This window comes from Excalfactoria chinensis, chromosome 3 (assembly GCF_039878825.1).
Source record: "Excalfactoria chinensis isolate bCotChi1 chromosome 3, bCotChi1.hap2, whole genome shotgun sequence".
In the NCBI taxonomy this organism is placed as follows: Eukaryota; Metazoa; Chordata; class Aves; order Galliformes; family Phasianidae; genus Excalfactoria; species Excalfactoria chinensis.
Window position 1 is genome coordinate 75,332,335 of NC_092827.1, and position 20,952 is coordinate 75,353,286.

The 20,952-nt window shown below is 37.0% G+C and overlaps 1 protein-coding gene across 7 annotated transcripts in view; it reads left to right on the top strand.

Annotated features, from left to right (window-relative positions):
- BIRC6 (baculoviral IAP repeat containing 6) overlaps positions 1–20,952 on the top strand; it is a 162,767-nt gene that overhangs the window by 69,596 nt on the left and 72,219 nt on the right. For all 7 annotated transcript variants that reach the window (XM_072333401.1, XM_072333402.1, XM_072333404.1 and 4 more), the window contains exons 44-54: positions 1,862–1,995; positions 3,414–3,541; positions 7,715–8,277; positions 10,867–11,042; positions 11,517–11,613; positions 11,801–11,995; positions 13,856–14,056; positions 14,688–14,967; positions 16,458–16,714; positions 17,999–18,107; positions 18,608–18,829. In XM_072333401.1, the coding sequence (XP_072189502.1) occupies positions 1,862–1,995; positions 3,414–3,541; positions 7,715–8,277; positions 10,867–11,042; positions 11,517–11,613; positions 11,801–11,995; positions 13,856–14,056; positions 14,688–14,967; positions 16,458–16,714; positions 17,999–18,107; positions 18,608–18,829 (2,362 nt within the window). The remainder of the gene's footprint in view (positions 1–1,861; positions 1,996–3,413; positions 3,542–7,714; positions 8,278–10,866; positions 11,043–11,516; positions 11,614–11,800; positions 11,996–13,855; positions 14,057–14,687; positions 14,968–16,457; positions 16,715–17,998; positions 18,108–18,607; positions 18,830–20,952) is intronic.

Sequence of the window (20,952 nt, forward strand, 5' to 3'; positions counted from 1 at the left end):
CCCCACAGAACATAAGCGCTGCTTGTCACACTGATTGTAGACTTCATAGGCTGTTCTGTGAAGGTGCCATGTAACAGTGCAGGAAAGCACAAACATTTTTTCTTCAAATAAAAATTATAGAACATTTTATGAGCTTTTATACACTTGTTTTAAAATAAATTTGGATACTTCTGGAAAAACTGGTGTTGTAGACCAACACCAGTTTCAGTTTTGCAGTTACACAAGATCAGCAGAATGCTCGAGAAAACAGGTCTGAGTGTGCATACAAGGGATATGACCTTTGTAAGTTGATACCTTTTGTCATCTGGGTGTTCATTGTCATTTTTCACTTGAACTATGGAAGAATTAGAAATTTAACCCCCCAAATATAACCAGCCAAGAAAATACCTACTGGCAACCTATATACCTAGTTTTCTCAGGGGGAAAATTAACATTCTGTCTATTTTACTTCAGTAAATATTCATAGGTGCAGTTTCAGGTGAGGAAAATAAACTTGATTAGTTCACCAAGGCTGGTATCTCTAAGACCCATCCTGCAGTGGAAGACTTCTCTGTTCTGAAAAATTTGGTTTTACTTTCAGGCAACCAATAGAAGTGTGTACTTAGCTTCTTTTACAGGATGTCCTTCATTGCACTGTCAAATGTAAACTGCAACAGGTTTAATGTCTATAATAGAATGGAACTGGAACGCCTTGGGATGCTCTATTGCTTTTATTCAATTCTAGCTGTTGCCCTTCCATCTTCCGTCAGCTATAACCAAGCCTAATTGTTCTAAATCTAATATTGGTAAATCAATGCAAAATTGTATAGCTATACAAGGAATGCTTTCAGCATTAGCTTTTTGCAGTCATCTAAAGGAGTAAAACTGTTTATAGTTAGAAAATAAAATGGAATTTGGTAAGGGGAAACCTTAGTATCAATTATCTTTGTTTTTCATTTCATCCACCTTCCCATAGGAACTTCTTCTTATAGCAAGTCTATTTCCAATGCTATTTTTATTTCATTGCTCTGGATGCTTTTAATCTGACGTGGAAGTAGTCAGGATTTAATTGCCATTTTGACTGAGAAGTTTCCTTCCTATTTGGTTTCTTATTGTTCAGTTTAAGGAATTTCTTTGAATGATGAGGTCTCTGATACAACAGAATGACCAGTAGGTAGTTCAGAATTTGATTATTATAGTGTCCTCCCTAATTGGGAAACTTATCTTGAGATGCAAAGAGGTGTCAGTCAAACTCTTACGCCACAGCACAATTTCCTCTTCATTCAGTCTTTCTTTCACGTACTATGAGAGTCTGAAGGGGATCATATCTTCAGCATGTTATAACTTGAAACTTCACTTAGATAGGTATAAGCTGTGCTTATTTGTTTGATCATTAAAGGGTGTATTTTATTTTAACTTCTTGTCCTCAAAGCCCTTATCTGTTAAATTCCCTGCAGAGTTAATCAGTGATGTGAAGTTGCTGAATGTGCCACAGACAAAAATATCTTGATTGGTTACAGGATAGTAGAACATGTGGTCTCTGACAAACTAAGAGATACGCATAAACATTACTACAGAGGGGACTGGCAAAGAAAAAAAGAAGTCAAAATATTTATAGATATTATTTCTACTGAATTAGAACTTTACATTTGTGAATCTTACCTTAGCAAGGTGAGCTACTGGTGAAATATTGGGGGGTTGTAGCTGTACTTGGTGGAAAAATTGCTACTCAAAATTGTAGTCCTGAGAAAGCAAGGTTGTTAATTCTACTGTGAATATTTACGCATAATGAAGAAAATGTAATACATAAACAGTATAAATGTTGCATTTACATTACATGCTTAAGATAAGAGGCTTAATTTTTCATGCATTTGTTTTTAAGCTGGTCCAAGCAGTGCCATTGGAGCTCAGGAAAGTACAGCCCAACTGTTAGTGTCAGATCCAAACCTCATTCATGTGTTAGTGAAATTTCTTTCTGGCACAAATCCTCATGGAACAAATCAACACAGTCCACAGGTAACTAGTAATTAGAATAACTCTTCATAATTGCATTTAAGTAAACTTGACAGAAATGTGTGTTATGTATAATGTATTATGTTCTTGTCTTGTTATTTTTCCTTTGTTGTTGTTGTTGGCTCTGACAAACAACTGGTGGGAACTTGATGTTGATGATCTGCTATGAATAGTAATCTTTCCTTTTTACATTTATGTGGACAGCTGCTCCAGGGAGGGATGCTATTTGATTTTTTGGTTAATGTGTTTTATGTGAAGATTTTTTAGTAGTGTGCAGTGCATAGAAAACTGGCACAATTCAGTTTGCTCACTGAAGTCATGCTGGATTAAGATAAAAAAGACAATGAAGATTAAATATCTGGCAGTCCCAGAATTTAGAAGACTGTTTTGTGCTCCTCTTTTCTGCCTGTTCTATTAATATGATTTCTGCTGCATTTCCAAATTTCAACTGATGATTTTCTGCTCTTTGTAGTCTTTGAATTATTTGCAAATGGAGGTTAAAAAAAAAAAAGGCCCAACTTAACTTATCATAGAATCATAGAATTACTCAGGTTGGAAAAGACCTTGAAGATCATCAAGTCCAACCGCAGCCTAACCAGTAGCCTACCTCTTAAAAAAAAAAAAAAAAAAAACAAAAAAAAAAAAACAACCACAAAACAGTACCACAACAACAAACCTCTGCTAAATCATATCCCTGAGTACCACATCCAAACGGCTCTTAAACACATCCAGGGATGGCGATTCAACCACCTCCTTGGGGAGCCCATTCCAGTACCTAACCACCCTTTCTGTAAAGAAGTTCTTCCTAATATCCAACCTAAACTTGCCCTGGTGCAGCTTGAGGCCATTTCCCCTCGTCCTGTCACAAGTCAGTAGTGAGAAGAGACCTGCCCCACTCTCACTGTAAGAACCTTTCAGGTACTGGAAGACAGCAATAAGGTCTCCCCTCAGCCTCCTCTTCCTCAGACTAAACAGCCCCAGCTTCCTTAGTCTCTCCTCATAGGGCTGATTCTCCAAGCCCTTAACGAGCCTCGTTGCCCTTCTCTGGACCTGCTCCAGTACCTCCATGTCCTTCTTGTGCTGAGGTGCCCAAAACTGGACACAGTACTCGAGGTGAGGCCTCACCAAAGCTGAGTACAGGGGCAGGATGAATTATGTAATATTTGACAAGAGTCTCAGAAACACTTAATGAGTGTTGGGCAAAGAACTGAAGTCTTGTTTTTTACTCATGTATAATGGTAGAAAAACACATGGTATAAATTGGTATGGAATAGAAAACTCTAAAATTATTCTGAAAGCAAGTTAATTTACGTAATACTTATCTATTCTCAGAAAATGTCTTTCATGACAACTTCCTGTTCTTGAAGACATTGAAGACATTTCAATTTTGTATATACTTATTAAAATTCTTTTCCCTCTAGGTTGGGCCAACTGCTACGCAAGCTATGCAAGAATTTCTTACTCGATTACAAGTGCACCTTTCATCAACTTGTCCTCAAATGTTTAGTGAATTTTTATTGAAATTAATACATATACTTTCAACAGAAAGGTAAATCTTAGCCTTTTATTTTCCTACCCTCTTTGTCTGTAAAATCTGTTCGTTAATCACAACCAAAATGTGTACATCCCTCTCTTGTTGTACAGTCAGGTTATGTATGGATTGAGATCACAGCACTACTAGTGGCACCTAGGCAGTTTCTAGCATGTGGAACAGTGCACGTGGAATCCACACACAACCAGCCATCTTTATGCAAGGGACAGTGAATGTAAGCAGTGAGGTGTTGGCTGGAGTGTCACTGCATCTTGGACTAAGATTTAGACCTTTTTCAGGGTTAGAGTAATCCCTAAAATAAAGGCTCGTTTGATGAGTTTACCCTTTGAAAAAGAAAAAGTATCCTGACAGGCCTGAATTAACCAAAGGTAAAGCAAAGTATTGATAGACTACTTTTATAAGATAGTAGGATGAAATGTGTGATTGCGTAATCGTATTTATTTCATAAAAATGCTAGCAAGAACATTTATGATTTTGGTTGTTTAGAGTAACGATTACTTCAGAAGTAGTGTGATAATGCATGCATACATTAAGGATGCAGCAGTCCAGCACATGTTGACGAAGATGCACGCTTTTGTATATACACATGCAAATAAATGGAATTGATACAAACAACTAATTACAGCTATATCCATTATGTAAATTTCTTACCCATAAAGTAAATACATCAGCTTCATTCTGATCAAAACTATGTAAAACCAACCATAAAGTTGATTAGAAGAATAAAAGGAGCTTAGTAAAATAGAGTGAATCTGTATATTGAATGTTTTATTGCATTTTCCTTTTCTTATATTGTCATTGGAGAAGGCGTGTGTTTTTGCTACCATCTTTTGAACACTAAACTTTGAACTACCCCACTCATATGAAAATAAGGCTTTGCATCGTATTTATTGTCTGTTCTTTCTCAGTTTTTTCTCTGTGTTCTACAAAATCAAGGACACACAGGTAACAAAAAGAAATGTGGAAGTGAATTGTAGGCTTCTTCTTAAGATAGTGGGGAACACATAGAAGACAGAACTTTTAAGCGTATTTTCCTTCTTATAATGTGATTTCAATAGAACATACAGTGAAAGCGCTACAGTCTCCAAGCAGCTGTGCTAAGGCCATATGGAGCACTAACCACTAATTACCAAACCTATTTCAACTTTCAGCTTCTTGGATGTCTTGTCCTTTTCTTACTCATCTGTCTGCTTTTTCTGGATTCAGAGTCTCTTTTAAACCTTAGTGCAAGGTCTGAACATCTTATGTTTGTGTGCTATTCCTTTAAAATAACTAATTGCATCTAGTAAAGAAAAAAATTACCACATTTTGAATATAATACCAGACTACCCAATTCTGGTTTCATTTCCAGCAAACAGTGGAAACTCCTAAGATACTAAATGGTCTGGCAGCGTTTCTGCATTTTAAATGCAGCCATGGTCCCTGAGCATCAATATAAGCTTCTTTAGATCCAGCAGTGTTCATGCTTGGAACTTCTGTCACTGTTGATAAGGTTTCATTCTTCTTCCCTGCCATTAAGTTATCATAACTAAGAAAAGGTGAAGGCATCTTTTTGTTACTACTTCTTTCTTTCTTTCAAAATACTAACCTGATTTTCAGAACTTTACATATCAGTTTTGAAAAGGTTTCAGCACTTCAAACTCTGCTAATGTGGAATCTCAAAAACTCTGCTAATGTGGAAAATGAACCATGTGTATTACTGCTTACTCTGTATGGATTTCATCAATATCTGAAGCTGGCTTTACACAGAGTGGTCAGTGAGGCAAGTCATTCCTCACTGACTTTTTAGTGTCATTTCACTAGCTTTATTTTACTTGTTTCTGAATCTGGGATCTGGAAGTTTTTTGTGGTGGTTTTTTTTTGCTTTTTGTTTTTTTGTCTTTGGCTCTGAATTGAAATTTTCTCATCTCTTTCTTCTCTTTCATTTTATTTCTTCCATAGTTGAAAGCCATTGTGGCCTGCTTTTTTGCTAATGAAAGCACTTTCATATTTTCTGTTTCTCAGTCTTCTTAGAGAAGTTTTCCACCACACTGTGTCCTGTCTACTATGCTATTCAATATGGACATCTGATGTTGTGTGTTTTTTTTCCTTATCTGAGCCATATTAGCTTCCTGAAAGGTCCTTAAGGTCCTTTTGACACCTGGCAATGTGTGATGTCTGCATCATACATTAGTTAGTGAATGAAGGGTTTATTCCAGAATGCTCTGTCTCCCTCTGTGGTTGAGCTGTCGGATGCTCTGTGATTTTTTTGGTTTGTTTTTTGTTTTTGGTTTGTTTTTTACTATAACTGCATGTTATTTCAGCTCTGCTGCTTAGTTCAAAGTTCAGGTTAAGGGATATCCATGTTGGGTAATCACAAATGGTACCACCCTAACATTTATTTACATGGATACAAAAATATATAAGGACTATATAGATTTGTGGTTTTCCAAGGCTTTCAGCTTTTGGTTTTAGAAAGAGAAGGGAAACTGTCTAGTGATCTGTCTTATGCACTCTGTGGTATTGCTATGAGGACAAGTTCTTAGCCTGGCTATCTTCATGCCTGGTAGGGCTGTTGATGGCATAGCACTGGGGAAGTTGGAACTGTCTCCCTTTTCTCACTTCCTCTTCTCCACAGTGGGAAAACTTCCTCTGTCCTGCTCTTTTCTATTGATGTAGTGTCTCCTCAGTTGTGTAGAGAAAGAGTACCTATGCAGCAGCAAAGAGCTTATACCTGGTGCTTAACAGCTCTGCTTCTTGAAGGCTTAGTCAGTGGGCCCGAGACTGTTGTGTGTACAGCCTGAAGTGCATTAGGAGTTATGATTTACATCTGATAATGATGTTCTACATGTCTCCAGACAAAGTCTTAATGTAATAAGGGAAGGGCTTCCTCATTTTCTGGCTTCCCTATTTTCCAGTAGGTGGCACTTTGGTGTTATCTAACCTTTAATCTTACAGAAAGCGGTTTCAGCTTTCCCTGAGAAATCTTATAACGATAAATTGAGTTATATGGGCATAACATTCACTAGGTTATGTTAATGGACTATTCCTCGTACAAGAAATCTAATTATTCTGTAAAATCACTAATTGACGGTGAATCTTAAAATGCATACTTATGTGTTATACTGAAATAAGCTTATTAAGCCACTGAAATGATAGCTTTTCAGTTGTGTTAAGGTTTTTTAAGGTAGGGCTGAAATATGACATGAAAGCAGAGTACTAAAAAAGGGTTTTGATGACTATTTGTAGATCCTCAGGCAGTTATTGAACTGTACCATGTCTGACCAAATTGTAATATTGATTGTAAAGAAAAGCACTATTTTACTGTTAAATTAATTAGTTGGCAAATATTTTCTTCAAATCTGTTTATAGAAAATATTTTGTTCTGTATGTAATGTTATAGTGGGATGACTCAGTGTCAAAAGTCTCAATTTAGTAACCAAACCACACTTAGAGAATTAAAATCAGCTTTATTTTAAAGACACTTGATTCAGAAATTTCATTTTACAGTCTACTGGTAAATGTGTGAAAGCACAGAGAAGTGCCACTAAGATGATCAGAAGGCTGGAGCACCTCTCATATAAAGAAATGTTGAAGGAAATGGGCTTGTTTAGCTTGGAAAAGAGAAGACTCTGGGGAGACCTCATTGTGGCCTTCCAGTATTTGAAGGGAGCATAGAAACAGGAGGCGATATGTCTGTTTACAAGGGTGGATAGTGATAGGACAAAGGAAAATAGTTTTAAACTAAGACAGGGAGGTTTAGGTTGGATCTTAGGAGGAAGTTTTTCACACAGAGGGTGGTGATGCACTGGAACAGGTTGCCCAAGGCGGTTGTAGGTGCCCCATCCCTGGAGGCATTCAAGGCCAGGCTGGATGTGGCTCTGGGCAGCCTGATCTGGTGGTTGGCAAAACAAATAAGATCAAACTAGATTTCAAACTTTTCCAAAAGAAGCTTTTGTTGTTTGTAGTGTCAGAAAAGTTAAAGCATGAAGAGATTCTACCGACTGTGTAATCATTGGTAGTTAAAAATTATGAATCAAATTAGGCTTCAGATTGCATTTCTGAAAATGGCTTATTGGAAGTCTGGTGTGCTTTTCTTAAATCTCAAGGAAACAACAACAAAAAATGGTCTATCTTGTTAATATTGAATAATGAAATATCTTTTTTCTTTTTTTCCCTCTTTCCCTTCAGAGGTGCTTTTCAGACAGGCCAAGGGCCTTTGGATGCACAAGTGAAACTCTTGGAATTTACCCTGGAACAGAATTTTGAAGTCGTGTCAGTTAGCACTATTTCTGCAGTCATCGAGTCTGTAACCTTCCTTGTACATCATTACATCACGTGTTCGGACAAAGTGATGTCTCGCAGTGGCTCAGACAGCTCTGTGGGTGCTAGAGCATGTTTTGGAGGACTTTTTGCCAACATTATCCGTCCAGGTGATGCCAAAGCAGTTTGTGGAGAAATGACAAGGGATCAACTTATGTTTGATTTGTTAAAGCTGGTGAACATCTTAGTTCAACTGCCACTTTCCAGTAACCGAGAATATAGTGCCCGTGTACCGGTAGCAAGCAGCACTACAGACAGCGTGTCTGATGAAGAAAAGGTTTCAGGAGGCAAAGATGGCAATGGAAACAATCCTAGTATTCAAGGATCAACTGCATACGTTGCAGACTTGGTGTTAGCCAATCAACAAATTATGAGCCAGATTTTGTCTGCCCTTGGCCAGTGTAACAGCAGCGCTATGGCAATGATTATTGGTAGGTATTTCTTAATTAAACGGGAAGATCTTTTACGGTGGTAAACACTTTAAACTTGTACAAATGAATGCACTGGGTGCAGACATACAAAATGTGTCAAAAAAAGACAGAAAAGGAGAAGCTGATAGAGAAGTGAGGACAATGACAAGTTATGTAAGGTGTGGAAAAGAAACAATGTAAGATTGGAGACAGCAATTAAAGCCAAATGGGAGTGTGTTTGGCATTTGTAATTCTGAGATTCAGCAAATTCAGAAGGATTGATGTTGGTAGGTACCTCTGGAGATTGACCAGTTCAGTCTCCCTTCACAAGGAGATCCTGGTACACAGAGTAGGTTGCTTGGTACCTTGTTCAGTAGATTTTTTTAATTCCTCAAGAGTGGGGGCTCCACAACTGCTCTGGGAAGTCTGTACAGTGTTCAAAAGGAATTTCCTGTATTTCAGTCTGTGCCTTTGCATGTTTCCATGCATGGATTAGAATTAGTCTTCAATTTATAGTACAGGCACGTTACCTTGATAGGTTTCTCCATCTAGCAGGATTTTTCTTTTTTTAATCACTTTAGGAAGAGAAGAATTACAATTGTGCCACTGCAACAATGCAGGCACTTTTCCTCTGTTTTTATCAGAAGTCTGCTTAGCATCATACTCTTTAGGGTTCTAGTAATGTATTTGTGAGAATTCTTATTGTTACTTAAAAGTGCGGATTGCTGATGACACTTCAGACAGCAAAGCTGCTGTTTGTTGGACATCTGTCTAGGGTAAACTATCTGATAACGTACTGACTGCATAAATGGTAATGCACGTGTAAAAGTAGAAGAACATTTTACAGGAATATAGGCTTGGACCGTGCACTCCATTTCAAAGACAGAAATAATTGTGAAATTTTGTACTGTTTCTCTTATTTCCAAGAAAACTCCTCTGTCGTTTTCTGTGCTGATTTGTCTTAAGCAGATGTGAAAGTGTTTAACCAATGTGGTGTTAGAAAACAGTGTGTTCTTTGGATGAGAACGTATGAACGTCTGACCAGTGGTCTATTTGTTATTAGAGCAACTAAGAAAGTTGCAATCCCCAGCAGTCAAATTAAACAGCAGGCAGGGTTTGACCAGCCTGAAGTGCATTGCTGGAATCTTTCTGAAATTCATTCTGAAAAACCACATCCTTCACTCTGGATAGTTGGTGTTGTATCACAAATGCAGTGTGTAAGAACACTGAAAGTAGTTTGTTCTCTGCATGGTTGGTTGTTTTGAGTGTGTGTTTTTGGGGGGTGAATTCAAATGGTCATTAACTCTGATGTCTTTCTAAACCAGTTTGCGTCTAGCAAATATTTTGTATTTTTTAAGAAGTCAATTTGGAAAGATAATGCTGTTTCAGTATGTTTTTCGTAGAATTCAGAGTACTGGGCCAGCTGAATCCCTTCAGTGGATTGTTTCCCCCAGGGTCTTCTGATATAGGTTACTGAAACTAATTTGTGTGTGTATTTTGGGAAGATATAATGCAGCTCTTTGTGGTTTTAGTTCCTTCAAGAAAATTTGTATTTAGCTCTCTCCAGACAATTTCTTTGAACAAAATGTTTCTCCGAGATTGCTGCCAAAGTTATATATGATATCAATTACCAGCATTTAGTAGTAAACACGTAATGGGTAGTGTAAAATGCTGGCTACCCAGAAAAGATAAACTGAAAGACTTAAGCAGATGTGCATTGGTAAGTAGTAGCTATAGTGTCAGAATTTCTGCTAATAATGTTGATTTACTACACCTTGCAAGCCAGTAGATCAGCAACCAGAACAGCCTTCAGTAACTCTTTTGTCACATAAGTTTGTGAGTTTTGTCTTTGCATTTCATTAGGATTTTGTTTGTCATTGACAGACTATGAAAATCACATAAGTAATAGTACTCCCATCCTATCCTTCCCTTCCCATGCCTCAAAATCTTTGCAACACCTTTTTCAACTGTGTCATTTATTTTTAACTTTTCTAGTCACCACAGAGATTGAGTCCTACGAGATTTCTGTCTCCACGCTTTCAAAGCTTACCGGTATTTTCTTTCTTGACAACTTAAAAGTGATTCAAATACTATAGCTGTCAATTCTCTTGCCAAAATGTTTCTCTAAGGCATAATGCAAAGATCACTTAAACACATTCTCTATATTATTTTCTGTGAGTATAATTCCAGTTCCTGTAAATGGAAAGGAAATGAAATCCATTTCCCCAACTCCAATCTAAAACCTCTTTTAAAAGCTCAAATTGATGTCATATGCTCCGTGAGGCAGTAATTTTTACAGAGGTAGTTTCTCTTAGGGAAGAATATATCCTACTGCTTTCCTTCCTCCTTTTCAGCAAATATGTAATCAGTATTACTGAATAAATCCTCAGCTGTAACACTGGGAAGACAAGTTCAAGGAGAGGTGGAGATGTTAAGCGGTCTAAAAATACTAATGGTAATTTATATGAACCTGAAAATTGTTCCTTCCTGTAAAATCCATTCTAATAATTAGATAAAATGAATTTTAAATATCCTTGAGTTCTCCTCTGTGCTGTAGCAATTTGTTAGGTTTCAGCTTCTGAACCTTGAACTGTTCCTGTTTTCACTAAGGTGCAAGTGGCTTACATCTCACCAAACATGAGAACTTTCATGGTGGCTTAGATGCAATATCAGTCGGAGATGGATTGTTCACTATCCTGACAACACTTAGTAAGAAAGCAACAACGGTGCAAGTGATGCTTCAGCCAATTCTTACTTATATGGCTTGTGGCTATATGGGAAGACAGGTAGGTGCCCTTTAATTTTGCTGTTCTTCAAGATGATTACATTTTGGTTGATACAGTAAGCTATAATCATGTCAGTAAACTAACTGTTATTAACATTTTTCCAACAGTGGTGGAGAAGATAGAATTCTCCATCACACTGAAGGGGGAAGAGAGTTAAGGAGTTTCTCTAAGGATAATTTGATATTCCTGTAAATATTCCTGGCTAAAAGTGGATTGAATGTTTCATAGTGTTCAAGTGGGAAACACATTTATTGTGTTTATATTACTGGGTATTTAAAACGCTCAATATTCTTAATTCCCTTCAGCTACTTACCTTGTTATTAAATCTTTTCCTTACTGCAACGGCTTCTCCTGTGTAAGAGTAAACCTTCTGGAGGATGATACTGCTTTATTGTGGTGGAGAGGTTGACTGGTGGGATTTCTTATTCTACTTTCTAATTCTGTATGAAATTGTATTTCTTAACTTTCTTCTAGGGTTCTCTCGCCACTTGTCAGTTGTCTGAACCACTCCTCTGGTTCATATTACGAGTCTTGGACACAAGCGAGGCACTGAAGGCTTTTCATGATATGGGTAAGAATGTCTTTTCTTTGAATGCTTCCAATAGGAGGTTTATTATAGATTTTATGGCACTTAAGGAATACAAACATGTCTAGAGAAACAAATTTATTAAGTATGTGTTTGTTTGCTTAGAATCTATCACGGGCTTCTGAACAGGTTTTTTTTATTGTTTTTTTTTCCTCATTCTAATTATACATAGGTGGTGTTCAGCTTATTTGTAACAACATGGTAACGAGCACAAGAGCTATTGTTAACACAGCAAGAAGTATGGTTTCGACTATTATGAAATTCCTTGATTCTGGACCCACCAAAGCAACAGACAGTAGTTTGAAAGCCAGAGTGCTAGCTTCTGAACCTGATAATGCAGAGGGAATTCACAATTTTGCACCCTTGGGTAAGTAATACAACCTTCTCTCATCTTAATATCCAGTGGCCGTTTGAATCTGTATCATGTCCATAACAAGAAGTACTGTGTCAAATATTGAAGTACTGCCAAGCCTTCTAAACAGAGAGGGTACTAGTGTTTCAAAATGTAGCCGAGTAAACAAATTCCTTGGTGAACTTTTCTTCCACATTAATAGGAGCTTGTTTGGTTGGGGGTGGAAGGAAGGGAAGTGGTCAGTATGTGATGTAGTCATTGAAACAAGGTAAGCCCCTTCCTCTCCTGGGTTGTTTGAATACACAGGTCCAGCCCAGTTTCTGTGGTAATCCATTAAGGCTCACTGGCTGCACTTAATGCGCAGATTGAATCCAGCTGTTACAGAAGCTTTCCATAGCATTTCACTCAGAATGAGCCTGAGCTAGGTCAGACAACAGCAGATGCTGGAGCATTGGGCTGTTCTTGCTGACGCTGTTCTCATGCTTGTACCTAAATGCATCAGTGCTACCTGCATGAACATTTATTAGAGTTGCAGTGCTTTTTTGGTATTATTATAATGGCTGCCTCTTATTAACATGCATGAGTTTTAAGGTGTATATACACTCTAATATTTTATTGAGGTTTTCTGTCTTCCACCGCTAGTATCTTGATTCGTGCTGCTGCACATTAGCCCAGTGTAGCTGACAAATGTGTACACCCAGTATCTTACTCTAATAAGTGAAGAAGACTTATTTTTTAAAAAGCTTTGGAAATACTGTAGGATAAGAAAGAAGTCCCTTTTAGTCCTTTCATTCAAGTTTAAAATAGTAAAATAACATTAGGGGGAAAAAAGGGGTTTATTTATCAGAACGTGGAACCATTTGTAATCTTCTTCACTATTCACTAATTCTGAAGAGATACATTTGAAAAACCTGCAAACGTTGGTACTTACCTACTTTCAGTACTAAAAATCCTAAATATATATCACAGTGGCTTCTTGTGTGTCTTGTCCTCAGCCTCGTAAAGTGCTGCATTTCTTGGTGTTCTGTTTTGAGCTTATCTGCTTTCATAATTCACTTCCTGTTGAGAGCATGATTTTGAAGTGTACCTTCCGATGGACTTTGCTTTCTATATGTTGATTCTCACTGGCTGGTATTATCTGAGGCACAAACTGAATTCATTTGGGATGAAAGTAAAATGTGTACATTAGGAATTTACCCCCAGCTAATAATAGGCAGTCAGTCATAGGATGAGGCTGGAGCTGCTCAAAAGTAAAACACCTCGTGTATCTGTTCTTGGTACAGCACAGATCCAGTCTTGCTGAGCCATTCAACTTGCAAGAGAAAATGTAGTCTGGGTCTTTTTACTTTGTTCTTGAGTCATTCTAAGCTTTGAAAAGTAGGTTGTTGATATAGTTATAGGCTTTTGGATTTGGTGTCTAAATTTAGAAAAAGGGGTTTTGTGTTAAACTAAACTACAGAAAAATGGCTGCAGATTTTGATTATAAAGACATTTGTTACCATTCTAATACTGAAACCTTTAAAACTCTCATTAGGTTTACTATGAATGAACAGAGTTCAAGTTATAAGCATACTATTTAACCTGGACCTTTAGATTGGCTTGTTTCTGTAACAAGATCTTGATGAAAAGTTCAGGGGTTTGATAGCAGATGTACTCTAGCATGCGTTCAAGCACCTTCACGTTCATGTAGATATGTACACTGTATATGTAGAACACTTGAAAATTGAAAGAAACATATGTCAGCATTATCATGTATGGAATGGGTGAATAAACAAAACAGGTATTAAAGAGTTTTTTCCATAATTCAGGTGGTAAATTAATCTGGATTTAATTAATAATAATTATAAATAATGTTAATACTGCTGTTTTTTGTAGGTTCCATCACCTCAAGCAGCCCTACTGCCCAACCTGCTGAAGTACTGTTACAGGCTACTCCTCCACATAGGAGAGCTCGATCTGCTGCGTGGTCGTACATATTTTTACCTGAGGAGGCTTGGTGTGATCTCACAATTCATCTTCCTGCAGCAGTGCTGCTCAAAGAGATACACATCCAGCCTCATCTGGCCTCTCTTGCAAGTAAGTACATTCGCTGACACCACTGATTCGAAAACTTAATGATTAAGTTTTAGCAGTGTCAGAAACAGCATCAGAAGAACAAAAACAAATACACTGTATGAAGAATGCCAATAAGTGAGTTGAAGAGCTTACTATTTCTGCTTGTCTTGAGAGTAGAAGTCTCTGATTCTGATTGATTTCGTGCATCTTAGTGCATGTTTTGTGGCATTAACATCAATATGCCAGAAAACTTGTCAAAGATGCTCAAAATTTAGGAGAACATGATGTTGGTATTCAGGTGAAATGGTGTTGTATGGGAGTTGCAATGAAGCATGAGAGAAACAAATTTTCTTGTTTTCCTTAGCTCTTCTTGCAATAGCCCAAATAGGAAAAACTGTGATATCTATACTGACAGGACTTTTCTTCATCTTCCATCTTTGGAATAAGCTGTATAACCCGTTTATCCAAATGCTTATGCATTTCACCATGTGTTATCACACAGGGTACATACTCTAGCTGCAGTTCTGTATTAGTGTTTGCGTAAGTTCATTTTCATCATGTTCTATCTCTAAGATGAATACACGTGTAATGCTTAAAATCAAACCAGTACAGGTTTTTAAATGGTATTAAACCTTCTTACCTTGCTCCATAGCTTGCCCTTCATCAGTATCTGTTGAAATAAGTGCAGATGGTGTCAACATGTTACCTTTGTCAACTCCTGTTATCACAAGCGGTCTCACATACATAAAAATACAGCTTGTAAAAGCTGAAGTTGCGTCAGCTGTCTGTCTTCGTCTCCATCGCCCACGGGATGCCAGTACATTAGGCCTCTCTCAAATCAAGCTGTTGGGCCTCACAGCTTTTGGAAACACCTCATCTGCAACAGTCAATAATCCATTCCTTCCTTCTGAGGATCAGGTCTCTAAAACAAGGTAAGCCTCTGGTATCAGTTGACAGAGACTAGAGCATGCTTTGTAGTGTGCTTATTCTGCATGTGTAAAATGAAAATGTTTCATCTCTGTAACGGTGAACAAAAACAAAGGATGTGAAAGCATTAAAACTTACATTTTGGTGTCCTTAAGTATAGATAGTTGTCAAAAAAGTAGCGGCATATTTCTTATCTCTTCTGAAGTCAGGAAACTTACGTAAGTGTTGAAGCAGGAATAGAAACAGAAGAATAGGATGTTTTGTGGAAGTCGTATCCAATATTTCTGTTTACAGACAATTGAGAGATAGGAACTGAATGTTGTGATTCTGGCATAGCAGCAAGAAGTCTTTTCAAAAGCTTTGATTTGCTTAGGTGTGATTTTGAATTTCGTACTTATTTTTAAAATAAAAATAAACATTTAAGGACAGCCCCAGTGTTTTTCAACCTGAATTTAATCATTTGTAGGTAAATATTTGAGGTTATTGGTTTGATTGAAATTTAGCTTACTTAATAATTAAAATTCATGACTTTGGAGTGTTTCAGCTTTGAAGCTTGTTGTTTTTAAGTCGGAAGAGGAGATATGGAGAACATTTCTAAGTATTTTATGACTTTAGGAAAAAATAAAAAAATAAAAACAAAATAGAAATGCAAGCTTTGTGTAAGATATCTCTTACAAGCCTGCCATGGTTTCACTGCCTCCCGCTCCCAAAAAAGTGGGCAAAATTAATTGTGAAAACTTATTAGTGAAGTGACGTCATTTATCTCATGTAAATTTAGATTGCCTTAGGATTACTTTTTATTATTATTAAAAGTAATAGTGAGCAATGTTGTTCACAAGAGACTTGGGGAAGAAACGCAATGATAAATGTAATTTCTGTAGTTTTCTTGCAGTTTTTATGTCAGGTGGGACTCTCTGCTCACTAGTGTTCACTGTAATTTGTGAGTGACCCTAAAAAGGTACGCAGCTAGCGCTGCCATTGCAAACAATGGCAAGCAATCCTCTTAAAGCTCTTATTTCTAGGAAAGATATATAATTAGTTGCCAAATGTTACTGCGGGATCTTGACTTTGCTTATCTATCCATTTGTGTCCAAGTGAGGAGATGCGCTATTTAATCTTTCACATTTATGTGACCTTTCCCATTATGTACACGTTTATTGCAGGTTGTAAGGAGTACTTCAGAGCTAGAAAAAAGTTTGGTTTGTCCCTGTACACGATAACATAATTCAAAAACAAAAACAAGCATAAAAATACTACCTTTACCCATGAATTTTGCCTTTCTTAGGAACTCAAAGTAGTCATTGCAGCAGTAATGCTCATGTATGTTATGTTGTACTCTTAGATTCAGTTATTTCAATTTACTTTTCTCAGACTGTCTCATTGTGTAGCAGTAGTTTTCTGCAATACTTGTCATAGAGTCTAATAGAAGTAGATGCAGTATAGATGAAAAATAAAATGAGAAAATGACACATTTTCCTCTTTTCCTTTTTTTTAGTATTGGATGGTTAAGATTATTACACCACTGCCTCACTCATATAAGTGATTTAGAAGGAATGATGGCTAGTGCTGCAGCACCCACAGCTAATCTGTTGCAGACATGTGCTGCGTTACTGATGTCACCATACTGTGGCATGCATTCTCCAAACATTGAGGCTGTGCTTGTAAAAATTGGGCTGCAGTCTACCAGAATAGGCCTCAAATTGATTGACATCCTTCTCAGAAACTGCTCAGCATCAGGGAGTGACCCTGCAGGTGAGTGCATTATCTTTCTTTTCAATTCTTGCTTAAAAAGTTGCTTGTATAAACTTACAAATGTAGTGTATTTGCATGTTACTTTCAGAGTTTGAATTCTGCTTGCCAGTACTTGCTATTTTTTTTTCATGACAACATTGTTTAACTTGCCATTATATTTCTGGGTATCGCAGAGCTTTGTGTCTGAGTAGCTCTGCAATAGTAAAACAGTAGAACCAGCACTGTTTCATTTTGTGCAGAAATCTATGATAAGGGGAATGTTCTGAAGTCTCAAAAGTAGGCTATGCAGTATATCCGAAGTGCAGCTGTGTGTCTACCTGTACACAGTGTCTAAGTCCTTCAACATAAAGAATACCTCAGAGTAGTTCTAGGGAAAGAAGTATGGGCATGTTTGATCTGTAATAAGCAGTTGGATAGAGTAAAATCTGAATAGCACTAAGTGAGACAATTATTCAGCAGCTGATTTATGTCCCATAGCAATAGCTCTTCAGTCAATGTACTGTGGGGTTTTTGCATGCTTATGATTCTGTATCACTTTGCTTAGCTCTTTAGTGGCTTTTAAGTAAAAGAGATCTGAACTCTTATTTGTGCTGTTTTGAAGTTGCTGATTCTAACGGAAAACACCTTTTCAAAATGCCTCATGTGATGTACTTCACCATGAGTTAATGTGACACACTATAGCACATTATCTTTTATTGGAGTGCTGTGAAATAGGAGAGTAGTTTCCTAAATGACAGGGGACGGGAGAATATAGGAAGGAGAAAATGAATTGGAAATAATCCAAGGAATTCCTGGGCTAGAGTCGTGTTGGGGGAAATTGGAATTAAGTGAGCTTCCATATTAAACCAAACATTTGCTTGCATATATGAGGTTTGACAGCTCTATTGTAATTAGTTAAGTTCTTGATTCTATGACTGGATTCTATGCCTTTTGGGAGTGTGTTGAAGAAAATAGTGCTAGTTAAATCTGCAAGTCTTCTGTCTGATTAATGTTGCAATTAATTTTTTTCTTCTGTAGTAAGGTTGAACATTATATTGAGCACATTAAGTGTGGGATATCATGATAGTGATGTCTTAGCCTGCATATGTTAATAGCAAAGCTCAGTTCAGTGTTAATATTGCAATTCCTTAACAATTTTGTGAATACTTTTAAAAAATATGTATGTAAGTACTTCTGTTGTTTTCCCCTTTTCCCCTCCCTCCCAAACCCCCCATTTCTTTATTTCTTTTCTTTCTTTTCTTTTTTTTTTCTTTTTTTTTTTTTTTCTTTTTTGAATGCGGCAAGATCTGAATAGCCCTTTACTGTTTGGAAGATTAAATGGTCTCTCTTCTGACTCCACAATAGACATTCTTTATCAGCTGGGAACAACTCAAGATCCTGGAACAAAAGATAGGTAACGTTATTTGGATTATCCTATGGAAGTGTGCATAGTCTGCTAAACAGTGACACAAAAGCCAGAGCCTTTTAAAATCTGATTATTTTAGTATAGCCTGAAAGTGCATATATCTAAAGAAGCCTTTCAGCTTTCCCTTCTGGCTCTTCCCATCCTTTACAGAAAATGCTTTCCCTCTCTTATTTGGTCTTAGAAAAGTGAGAAAACTCCTAGTGTTCAGCTGAATTTTCTCTCAAATACTTAGAATCTAGTTACCTTCTATGTTTTCCTTCTCTGTGGTAAGAAAGCTTACGTTTGACTGTCAAAGCTGATACGTGTTTTTAATTTATTTTGTGCTGTTAGTGATTTAAGGCTTGAAAACAGAGTTTGAGCTCATTCTTGAACTCTGCTTCAAAGAAAGTGATAAATGTCTAAATCAACCTACTCAAAGAGAGCAAGTTAATTTGGCTTTGAGTGTTTCTTTGACCCTTTGTAATGTACTACATCATCTTGCCTTCCAGGATTCAAGCACTGTTAAAATGGGTCAGTGATTCCGCAAGAGTTGCAGCTATGAAAAAAAGTGGCCGGGTCAGCTACATTTGTCCAAATAGCTCAACAAGAGAGTATGGTCTTTTGATGCCATCTCCTTCCCATTTGCATTGTGTAGCTGCAATTTTGTGGCATAGTTATGAACTGCTTGTTGAGTATGATTTACCAGCATTGCTGGACAGAGAGCTCTTCGAGTAAGTAAAACAAAAGAAGTATTGTACCACATGCTTTTCTGACTAAATTATTTTGTTTGGAAATAATAAAGCTTGAAGTGGAATAAGTAGTGGAAATTGATAGCCCTGATGCTGGTTGAAAGGATGAATACTAAAAAGGTATCTAAACAGGTGGCTTTGTAGATAAACACATGTGTATTATCAGGTGTATATTTTAAGAATTATAACATTTGAGAAGAAAGAACTATAATAAGATAGATTTCTTAAAATGAATAACCCAATTGGATTTGCACCAATATGGAAGAGGGATTAACAATTGAATCCCTGTATGTTGGAGAGTATGTGGTTTTCAGCATGGGATGAAATGAAGAACTGCTTATAAAACTATTGTACCTAGTTTCGGTATGCATGTTGCAATATAGCCTTGTTCCTCTGCCTCCTGCCAAGTAAACCTATAATTCATATCAGCCAGCATCTGGAGCAAATTATATAATATGCTTTCAAATGAGTAGAGAAGGATTTTTGTTAAACATGGGAAAAATAGTTCTTCTAAGAAAAACAACATCTCTGCTGTATTCATCTTCTTTGATACTTCAACTTTTGAAGTAATCCTGTTGTCTCTAACTATAACTCTTAAGTTCTCCTTCATGTGATGTATCACTTCTCCTTTGGATGTATTTTCCAGTCATTCCCATGTTCGATTTCACTATTTTGGTTTTGTTTTTTTTACTAGTAGATACTAATTTATTCCTTAGTTACTTTTAATATCTAGTTGGAAAAGAATTTTATTTTTCTGTGGACAATAAATTCACCTAGAAAATCTTGGTGGAAGGACTGTGTTGAATTTAAATTGAAGTGTTTGTGTGCTGTTGTTATATGTGGATTTTAAAAAATACTCTCCACTCAAAGTTTGGGAACTTTTCCAAAATCATCATTAGTGTTTTGTCTTGGAGGAGTTTTTAATCAGCCAGCACTGAAACTAACATTTGTTAGATCTACATTCTCTTTTGGAGTCTTCAGTTCTCTTTAACCGAACATAAAATAAGACTTCTATCCAAAGGGGAAAAAACAGTCCTTATCTTTTAAATACAAATGTGATATCGGATGATATATTCAAATGTTAAAATACTAACTTCAGCATAGGAAGTTCCACATAAATGTGCACAAGAACTTCTTTACAGTGCGGGTGACGGAGCACTGGAACAGGCTGTCCAGGCAGGTGGTGAAGTCTCCTTCTCTGGAGATGTTCAAGACCCGCCTGGATGCCTACCTGTGTGACCTGGTGTAGGGAGCCTGCTTTGGCAGGGGGGTTGGACTCGATGATCTCTAGAGGTCCCTTCCAACCCCTACAATTCTGTGATTCTGTGATACTAACATCATAGCGCTGCAAGGTGTGCATTCGTGTGTATATTTAGAGTTCTAGATTATATATCTTATATATGATGTCATATTAACTTGAATGCAGTTCAGAAAACTGCTTTTTAAAATAGTTCTTCATACTGGCTTGTTCAGAGTAGGAGAAGTATAATATTTCCACTAATCTACAAATACCGTTGCACAAGTATAAGCTAAATAATTGGACCAGAATAGCTTTTTCATTCAGTTCACTTTGTTCTGATATTATTTGCATAGAACTGAACTTAAACGTAGATGTTGTCAACTTGTGTCCTAAGGATAGTAAGAATAGTGTCATTTAATCAGTGAGATTCTTCCTGCTTTCATTGTCTGTGCAATGTCTTCAGTTACAATTCTAATAAAAGAAATGTTAAAAAAAGAAAAGGGGGATGCAGGGGGAGAAAAGCAAAAGTATTAAAACACTTTCCGTTTTTACAAAGGACTAATAAAGAGAACTTTGTGGAAAATGTGTGCTATTCTAGAAGCTGCATCTTGAAGAGTTGAAAGCACAGGGATGTTGCAGTTGTCTCAAAAGTGTGTAAATTGACAGCTGTCCAAAGATGGAAATCTTGTCTTTGATGGCAACATCTCAGCAAGAGCCACCTCTTTGCTATTTTTGATATAGTATGATGAAATAAATTCAAATATAGGGGTGAGCCGTGCCTTCTCTGTAATGAATGTCCTGCTGGTACAGTGATCCAAATGAGTCTGTCAAACTCAGTTCTACAACAGCTTCTAGAGTAGTTAAT